Source organism: Pituophis catenifer, unplaced genomic scaffold (assembly GCF_029215685.1).
Source record: "Pituophis catenifer annectens isolate HBS135680 unplaced genomic scaffold, rPitCat1.0.hap2 SCAF_6, whole genome shotgun sequence".
Classification (NCBI taxonomy): Eukaryota; Metazoa; Chordata; class Lepidosauria; order Squamata; family Colubridae; genus Pituophis; species Pituophis catenifer.
In genome coordinates this window covers 5,679,658-5,689,579 of record NW_027256886.1, presented here as the reverse complement: position 1 = coordinate 5,689,579, position 9,922 = coordinate 5,679,658, and the positions used below count along the sequence as shown (strand labels likewise).

The following is a 9,922-nucleotide window of genomic DNA, read 5'->3' as shown; positions in this document are numbered from 1 at the left end:
GGAGCTCAGCGTTCTAGTCCCCAATTTAGAACTTAGAATAACTTCATTGTCACTTTGAATGTACACTAATCGGCATACATGAAAATGAAGTTTCGTTGCCTACAGCTCTTTAAAAAGCAAGATTAGCTTTCCTATATGAAGGAGGAAGGCTGTTTACAGACAGTCTTCAACGTACGGCCACAATTTGAGCCCAAAATTTCTCTTGCTAAGCAAGACAGTTCTTAAGTGAGTTTTGCCCGATTTTATGAACTTAGGAAATTACTAAGTGAATGAATCACTGCAGTTGTTAAGTTAGTAACACAAGTTTGTTCAGTGAATCGGTCTTCCCCGTTGACTTTGCTTGTCACAAAAGGGGATCACATGAGCCCGGGGGGACATTGCAATGGTCATAAATACGAATCAGTTGTCAAGCATCCGATTTTTGATCATGTGGCCATGGGGGTGCTGCAACCGTCATAAGTGTGGAAAAATATACGTCACGTTTTTCGAATCGCCACTAAATGGTTGTAGGTTGAGAACTGCCTGTACGGCACTTATCGTAGCTTTGTTGACTCCAAATGGACAGCAGTTCCCAGTTCTTCTCCTTTGAGGACGATGGGATTTGTAATCCACTGGATGTCATGAACTGGAAATATGCCGTCAGTGTATATATGATGTTGTGGTTCTTTTGTGTGCTAAAATTTCCCATCTGCTGGGAAACAATGTGGCAAGTAAATTCAAAATTAACATTATCTGCGGCATACAAGGAAAATCAGCTGAAGATGTTTTATAGATGGCATCTTCCACCGACAAGACTCGCAAAGATGTTCCCAAATATTACCTCAACCTGTTGGAAGTGCAAGAAAACTCATGGAACATATGACTATCTATGGTGGACGTGCCCAGCAGCAGAAATAATTTGGACAAATATAAAGAACTGGCTAGAAAAAAATAGTAGACCAATCAATCAAAAGAAAGCCTCATTAGGGTAGTTATGGGAGCAGCATGGCGCTCCCATGTGGCTCCCCTCCTGCGCGAGCTGCACTGGCTCCCTGTGGTCTTCCGGGTGCGCTTCAAGGTCTTGGTTACCACCTTTAGAGCGCTCCATGGCTTAGGACCGGGGTACTTACGAGACCGCCTTCTGCCACCAATAGCCTCTCACTGCCCAGTATGCTCCCATAGAGAGGGGCTTCTCAGGGTGCCGTCAGCCAAACAGTGTCGACTGGCGGCCCCCAGGGGGAGAGCCTTTTCTGTGAGGGCACCCACCATCTGGAACGAGCTCCCCCCAGAGATACAGAAGATCCCGGATCTGCGCACTTTCCGCCGTGCCCTCAAAACATTCCTGTTTCAGCAGGCCGGCCTGGCCTAACTTTCCCTTTATATTGCTTTTGATTTTATTTTAAACTGGGATGTCTTGAATTATCTAGGACCAGAGTGTTTAGTATATTTTAATTGGTTTTTTTAACGTTTGTATTACATGTATTTTTATCGTTCGCTGTTCACCGCCCTGAGTCCCTCAGGAATAGGGCGGTATATAAATTAATTAATTAATTAAATAAATAAATAAATAAATAAATAAATAAATAAATAAATAAATAAATAAATAAATAAGGAATATTCTTATTAGGAATATTCACAAGAACATACCCCATAGAAATAAAATAAAAAGGAGCCTGAGTGGCGTAGGAGGCTAATGCCTCCTACTAAGGCAGCATTTAACATCCAGCTGCCTGCAATTATTGCGAGTTCAATTCTCACCAGGCTCAAGGTCGACTCAGCCTTCCATCCTTTCTAAGGTGGGTAATATTGTGGGGGCAATAAGCTGACTTTGTATAAAATATACAAAAGTATGAAGGCTATTGCTTAACGCATTGTAAGCCGCCCTGAGTCTCCGGAGAAGGGTGGCATATAAAAATAAATAAATAAATAAAAATAAAATATATATATCTGATTCTACACATCATAACAGCTGCTCAAATAACATATGCACAAAATTGGAAACAGGAAAAGACTCCAACAGATGAAGAAGTGATAGAAAATTTTTTAGAATGTGCCGAGATGGACAAACTAACAAAAGAAATTAAAGAAAAAGCAGAGACAGATTATTACATAATTTGGAATAAATGGTATGAATGGCTTGGGACTAGAAATAGAGAATAATAAATACAGGGAAAAATCTAAAAATGTAAAACATATATATAATAAATATATAGAAATGTATAAAAATAAGGCTATTAGTGTTGGAAAATTCAATGTAACCAAAGAAAAAGGGACAATGAAGAAAATAAAATAGTGAGAGAGATAAGGGGAGGAAAGATACAAAATGGAAAGAAGACCACCAAGAAATTGTTTAAAAAAGAGGATATATTTATATGTTGTATGCTATGTGTTTGTCATATTGTATTATAATAAAATATTAATTTTTTTAAAAAAAAAATAAAATTTCCCATCTGTGATTGCGCAGGGAACCACCGGGGAAGTTCATTGTGAGAAGGTGCAGTGCCCCCAGCTGACCTGCAGTAACCCCATCCGGCTCAACCCATCCGACTGCTGTAAGCAATGCCCAGGTAAGCTAATGTTCTGCCCTAGCCTTCCCCAGCAGCACGAAGCCGAGTCCTCATCCCAATAAACCCCTTTTATTTAATTTACGGTGAATTCCTCTCCAGCAAAGTCTTTCCTCTCCCACAAGTCTTTCAATATAGTTCACAATTACCGATCTTTATCAGGCTTGGAGAGTGGCTAGGCTGATATCTTTCAGACTCCATACTGCAACAGACAATACTTGGCAAGAATGCAGGAATGAACTAATTGTCTCCTGCAAACTCCCCTCCCCTTTGCTCCTCTTTTATTCCCTCTGGGAGGGGCCATTCACCGTCCATCTGTGGCTTTACTCCTGAGTCGACCCTTGTTCTTTAGCTGTTCCCTTCTCCTGGCAGCTCTGCACATGCGCACACTGGGAACAGGATCCAGCTGTTCTTCTGCCCCACTGATATCCGACTCCGAAGGCAGCTGACAACTGTCAGATGGCCCTGGCCCCATCTCTGCCTCCAAAGTAGAGCCCTCGTCCGAGCCTTCCCCAGACTCCAGGACTGGCCCATGTTCCTCCCCAACCTCCTCACTTTGTGAGTCTGCTGCCAGATCTGCTGGCTGCTGGCGGGCCACAACAGTTAAACCTGTCAGATAACACCTTGTTGCCCTTGCCAGCCAGCTACTGCAGGTTGGAACGGTGGTAATCAGTTCACCTTGTAAAGTCCCAGCAAAGTTGAGAAAATGATTCCTTTAGCAGCAGCTCCCCGCCTCTTCAAAATGCTTCTTACAGATTAGTCCTCGAAGTACGGTGGTCATTGAGTCTGGCAAATGCAGGTGTATCTCACGACGGTTATAAAGTGGATCACCACAAGACTGGGTCCCGTTTTTACAACGGTTCTTTTTGTGGTGATCGTTGAGTAAATGGGGCAGTTTTTCCATCTCCCAGTCATGCTAGCTGGGGAATTCTGGGATTTAAAGTCCACCCATCTTAAAAGTTGCTGAGATTGAAAAAAACACCGTTGTAAGTTATGCCAAACAAAATTGTGGTGATGCAAGACTTTGGAGGCGCAGTAGTTTAGAATGTAGCATTGTAGGCTAACTCTGCCCACTGCTAGGAGTTCGATCCTGACCGGCTCAAGGTTGACTCAGCCTTCCATCCTTCTGAGTTTGTGTAAAATGAGGACCCATATTGTTGGGGGCAATAGGCGGACTGGATGGATGGATGGATGGATGGATGGATGGATGGATGGATGGATAGATAGATAGATAGATAGATAGATAGATAGATAGATAGATAGAACCACCACAGAAGAGCTGTGGTTTCACAGTGGTTAGAATGCAGCCTTGCAACCTAACTCTGCCGACTGCCAGGAGTTCGATCCTGACCGACTCAAGGTTGACTCAGCCTTCCATCCTTCCGAGGTTGGTAAAATGAGGACTTTGATTGTTGGGGCCAAATATGCTGACTCTGTAAACCACTTAGAGAGGGCTGCAAAGCATTATGAAGTGGTATATAAGTGCTATTGCTATTGTTATAGTTAATGGATGGATGGATGGATGGATGGATGGATGGATGGATGGATGGATGGTAGGTAGGTAGGTAGTTAGGTAGATAGATAGATAGATAGATAGATAGATAGATAGATAGATAGATAGAGATAGATAGATAGATAGATAGATAGATAGATAGATAGATAGAACCACCACAGAAGAACTGTGGTTTCACAGTAGTTAGAATGCAGCATTGCAGGCTAACTCTGCCCATTGTCAGGAGTTCGATCCTAACCAACTCAAGGCTGACTCAGCCTTCCATCTTTCCAAGGTTGGCAAAATGACCCAGATTGTTGAGGGCAATATGCTGACTCTGTAAACTGCTTAGAGAGGGCTACAAAGCATTATGCAATGGTAGATAAGTGCTATTGCTATTGTTATAGTTAATGGATGGATGGATGGAGGGAAGGATGTTTGGATGGTTGGGTGGTAGGTAGGTAGGTAGGTAGGTAGGTAGGTAGGTAGATAGATAGATAGATAAATAGATAGATAGATAGATAGATAGATAGATAGATAGATAGATAGAACCACCACAGAAGAACTGTGGTTTCACAGTAGTTAGAATGCAGCATTGCAGGCTAACTCTGCCCATTGTCAGGAGTTCGATCCTAACCAACTCAAGGCTGACTCAGCCTTCCATCTTTCCAAGGTCGGTAAAATGACCCAGATTGTTGAGGGCAATATGCTGACTCTGTAAACTGCTTAGAGAGGGCTACAAAGCATTATGCAATGGTAGATAAGTGCTATTGCTATTGTTATAGTTAATGGATGGATGGATGGAGGGAAGGATGTTTGAATGGTTGGTTGGTTGGTAGGTAGGTAGGTAGGTAGGTAGGTAGGTAGGTAGGTAGGTAGATAGATAGATAGATAGATAGATAGATAGATAGATAGATAGATAGATAGAACCACCACAGAAGAACTGTGGTTTCACAGTAGTTAGAACGCAGCATTGCAGGCTAACTCTGCCCATTGTCAGGAGTTCGATCCTGACCAACTCAAGGTTGACTCAGCCTTCCATCTTTCCAAGATTGGCAAAATGACCCAGATTGTTGAGGGCAACATGCTGACTCTGTAAACCGCTTAGAGAGGGTTGTAAAAGCACTATGAAGCGGTATATAAGTCGACGTGCTATTGCTATTCTAACCAACTTTCTCCTTTTCTGCTCTTCCCCTTGTTCTTCATGCTCTGCCTTTTCTCCACAGCCTCGGAGAAGAGCTCTTCCTTGCTTTCCGACATGATGCAAGCGGACGGCCCCCGAGCTTGCAAGTTTGGGCGTCAGTGGTTCATGCACAATGAGAGGTGGCACCCTACGGTGCCCCCTTTCGGGGAGATGAAATGCATCACCTGCTGGTGCCTGGTGAGTAGGGAGGCATCCGTGGCAGGAGGAGGTGGAAATTTCCACGGCAAAACTCAGTGGGGGTAGCTTGGCAACGGGGATGTCTCTCTCATAGGAGATGGCCGATATCCCAGTGGGTGGAAGGAGTGTTTAGTGTTTAGTGAAGTTACAACGGCACTGAAAAAAGCGACTTACGACCATTTTTCACACCTACGACCATTGCAGCATCACATGCTCAAAATTCTGACGCTCGGCAATTGGCTCACATTTACGACAGTTGCAGTGTCCTGTGGGGGAGGGGGAGGGGGGCACATATTCCCCTTTTGCGACCTTCTGACAAGCAAATTCACCGGGGAAGCCAGGTTCCTTTCACCGACCCTGTTACTAACTGAACAACTGCAGTGATTCACTTAACAAATCGTGGCAAAATTCACTGAACAACCGTCTCACTGAGCAGCATTAATTCTGGGGATCGGTTGTGGTTGCAAGTCGAGGACTACCTGTAATCTGGCTGTACGGTCTGAAAGCTGTTGCCACCCAATTGTCGCCTTGAAGTTCTTGTTAGGGGAGCTATAATGGCACTCAACAATGAACTAAAGGGCCGCCATCAGGGAGCTGTTGGACAGTATTACTTGGTCTGTTGTGTGGATGTTTGGGTGGTTTAGGGGTAGGGAATTTGTGACGGGTGGGAGTGTGTTTGGGGATTGTTATGTGTGTTGGGCCTGGTCTTTGGATGTTAAGTGAATTTTGTTGTATGGGTATACTGTGTATACATGTACAATGACAATAAGGTTATTATTTATTTATTTATTTATTTGGGGATCTTGTATAATCCTAGCTCTCTTCCAGCAAATCCTTGTTGTTGTTGTGGCTTTTTTTTTAATTTCAGTCTGGGGAAACACATTGTGAGCGTCAAGAATGTTCCCCAACCTCTTGCTCCAAGGAAGGGAAAAAGGGGGACTCGTGTTGCACCCAGTGCCAAGGTGAGTGTGGACTCTTAGCCCAAGGTTATGGCCCAATTTGTGGTGGGGATGCAATGCAGGTAGTCCTCATCTTACAACAGTTTGCATAGTGACTGTTCGAAGCAACAACGGCAGGGGTGGGTTCTAAATTTTTTTACTACCGGTTCTGTGGGCGTGGCTTATTTTGTGGGCGTGGCTTGATGATCATGTGACAGTTCTTTAGGATTTACCAGAGGTACTGGTCTACCAGGCTTTTAACTGCTTGAAGAGCTGTACCGGTCTACCCATTTGTTTTTGGAGGCACCGTCTATCATGACACTGCCTTTTAAGACTGATCAGTTGTAGGGCGGCCCTTTGAAGCCCCGCAGCAAGAGTTTAAACAGTTTTTTTCCTTCTAGCTGATCAGCTGGGACTCAGGAGGCAGCAATAGATTGGGGGTGGGGCCAAATAAAAGGTAAGAATAATGGGGGGGGGACGCAGCTCCCAAACAAAGAGAATCGGTTCGGTGATGTCATATCGTCACCACTACCTGCTCGGTTGAACCGGGCCAAACCGGGAGGAACCCACCACTGCACAATGGCACTGAAAAAAGTGACTTATAGCAATAGTACATAGACTTATAGACCGCTTCATAGTGCTTTTACAGCCCTCTCTAAGCAGTTTACAGAGTCAGCCTATTTGCCCCCCAACAATCCTCATTTTACCCACCTCGGAAGGATGGGTGAGTCAACCTTGAGCCTGGTGAGATTCGATCTGCTGAACTGCAGCTAGCAGTCAGCTGAAGTAGCCTGCAGTGCTGCACTCTAGACACTGCGCCACCTCGGCTCTTATGACCGATTAAATAAATAAATAATATAAAGCAATAAAGTTAAAATAAGTTAAAGCGACCTCCACAAGATAAATCCCTTTATTCAGGGAAACAACAGGAGAGAGGGGAAGGAGTAGAGAGGGAGGAAGGGAGAAGAGAAGAGAGGAGAGGAGAGGAGAGGAGAGGAGAGGAGAGGAGAAAGAAGAAAGGGAAAAGGAGAGGAAGAAAAGGGAGGGGAAAGAGGAGTAGAGGAGAAGGTTAGAAGGGGGGAAGAAGAGAGGAGTGGGGGAAGAGAAAGGGAAGTTAGGAAAGAGAAGGAGAGGAAGAACGAAGAAGGTAGGAGGAGAAAGAGGAAGGAAGAGAAGGGGAGGAGAAAAAGAAAGGTTGGAGTAAAGGTAAAGGGTAAAAGGGCAGCCCCGAAAAAGTAAAAATGAAAAATGAAAGTTAAAAGAAAAGATGAATGAAAAATGATGGAAATGACTGTACATGTAAATGTGTTTATGAGAAATAAAAATAAAAAAACTTTTTTGAAAAAATAAATAAATAAATAAATAAAAAGATAAATCCCTTTTTTCCTGCTCCGGTCTGATCAAACCTGCCTGTCTAACTCATATATTTTTTCCCCCGTTGACCTTTCCTCTTCGCCCTTTGTGTCCTGCAGCATCGGAGATCCTTCAAGAAGAAGCTCAAGGGACCTTTGAAGGAGTGACCAAGCGCTCCTGGAGACATTAACCAGCCAAACCCAAGAAGCATGGATGCCCCCCAAAAGATATTTTAGAGTTGCTAAGGCAGGCAAGTGGGTCTGGAGTGAGATCTTTCTGGGACCTCCTTAAAGCCAGCCAAGTTTTGACGGTGGTTCTCCAAGCCACAGGAAGACCTTCAGATCTTCTCCTCGCAGAAGAAGCAACCATCCATTCTCCTGAGCAGGTCTCCTTTCTCCTCTACCTGTGGGGCAGCCACATCCCCTTTTTTTTTTTTGCACCTGCTTCTCTGAGAAGGAAAGGCATTTTATGGGTTCCTTGAGGAACTGGGAATTGATATTACATGCCTGGGATGTGCAGTAAAACTCTAAGATGGAACCATGATTCTGCCCAACTCATGGGAGGCCCCTTCCATATCCTTCCATGAACTCAACACGTTGACGCCTTCATCTTAATTTTACACATTTTGGATATGCGACCTCTTCAAAAGGAACCAGATCGCATAAGTTGTACCGAACATTATCCGAAGGAGGGGAAGCAACTCTTCCCTAAAGTAATATATATGTATATATATATAAAATGTAAAATTGTCCTCCTTCGCTGCATTTTGAGGCCAGGAATGGGGGTGGGGGAGTATTGGGGAAGGAGGGGGGGGCTTTCTCTTGGTTTCATTTTGTTGTATAATTTATGTTGTCCATCGGCGGCTGAGGTTCTCCTTCCCTGCTCAATTCAAAACCGAAGGGTCAATGTTTGAAGATGAAATATTTATTTTTTAAAAACGAAGGTCAACCGAGTAAAATACACCATGAGGTTGAACCAAATGCTTTGCGTTGGTGGCAATTTTTTTTTTGTGGTCGTACGTCGAGGACTACCTGTATCTCTATGTGGGTGCTCCAACACTGGAGGTTTTAAAGAACAGATTGGGCAACCATTGGTCTGAAATGGTATAGAGTTTCCTGCTTGACCAGGGGGTAGGACTAGAAGACCTCCAAGGTCCCTTCCAATACTGTTAATCTATTACCTGCTTGAAATCTCCCTGCTAAACCCCAAAGGCCAGGCCAGCTCTATGATTGGGCTGAGTAAATCCAATGTTGAAATGACACAATAGGACTTTCTATACATGGGTTGCAAAAATCCAGTTGCTAGCTAGATGGCAGCAGAGAACTAGATTTTAAAGTATAGCCTTGCTGTCATCTAGTGGTCGGATTCTTTTCTCAAGCGATCCAAGCTGCTTCTCACCGTTCTGCAGGTAAACCCAGAGCTACCAGCTCATTGCAATTTTCAACTCAATTAGTTTGTCCCTAATTGCTTTAGTTATAGCAACTAAAGTAATAGCCCCATTAATCTCTCAGCTTGCACCCGCTTTCCATCCTGGATCAATTAGTTCAAAGCCTGAGATTCATCAGAAAGCTCTAAGTCCTTATTTTACGCTGCTATCAGTAACATTTGAGTGACTTCACCATGTTTCACTAGCTCTTCTGCGTAAATTCCCAACTTTAGTTTATCCTTCAGTTCTGCCACCCCAGCATTTCTGCCTGGGAATGTTTGAAATTAAGAATGGAATGGAAGAGTAGAGTAGAGTAAGTAGAGTAGAGTAGAGTAGAAGACTAGAGTAGACTAGAGTAGAAGACTAGAGTAGAGTAGAAGAGTAGAGTAGATGAGAGTAGAGTAGATGAGAGTAGACTAGAGTAGAAGAGTAGAGTAGATGAGAGTAGATGAGAGTAGACTAGGGTAGACTAGAGTAGAAGAGTAGACTAGAGTAGACTAGAAAAGTAGACTAGGGTAGAAGAGTAGAGTAGAGTAGAAGAGTAGGATAGAATAGAATTAGAATAGAATAGAATAGAATAGAATAGAATAGAATAGAATAGAATAGAATAGAATAGAATAGAATAGAATAGAATAGAATAGAATAATAGAATTCTTTATTGGGCAAGTGTGATTGGACACACAAGGAATTTGTCTCCGGTGCATAAGTTCTCAGTGTACATACAACAATAGTCATTGTAAAAACACATTCATCATAAAACATTAGATGCAACACTTAGTGATAGCCATG

At 43.4% G+C, this 9,922-nt stretch overlaps 1 protein-coding gene across 1 annotated transcript in view; it reads left to right on the top strand.

Moving 5' to 3' along the window:
* CHRD (chordin) overlaps nt 1-7,897 on the top strand; it is a 62,752-nt gene extending 54,855 nt beyond the window's left edge. The window contains exons 20-23 of the mRNA XM_070945698.1: nt 2,444-2,546; nt 5,262-5,416; nt 6,285-6,378; nt 7,827-7,897. Of these exons, the coding sequence (XP_070801799.1) occupies nt 2,444-2,546; nt 5,262-5,416; nt 6,285-6,378; nt 7,827-7,897 (423 nt within the window). The remainder of the gene's footprint in view (nt 1-2,443; nt 2,547-5,261; nt 5,417-6,284; nt 6,379-7,826) is intronic.
* Nucleotides 7,898-9,922: the final 2,025 nt, after the last annotated feature.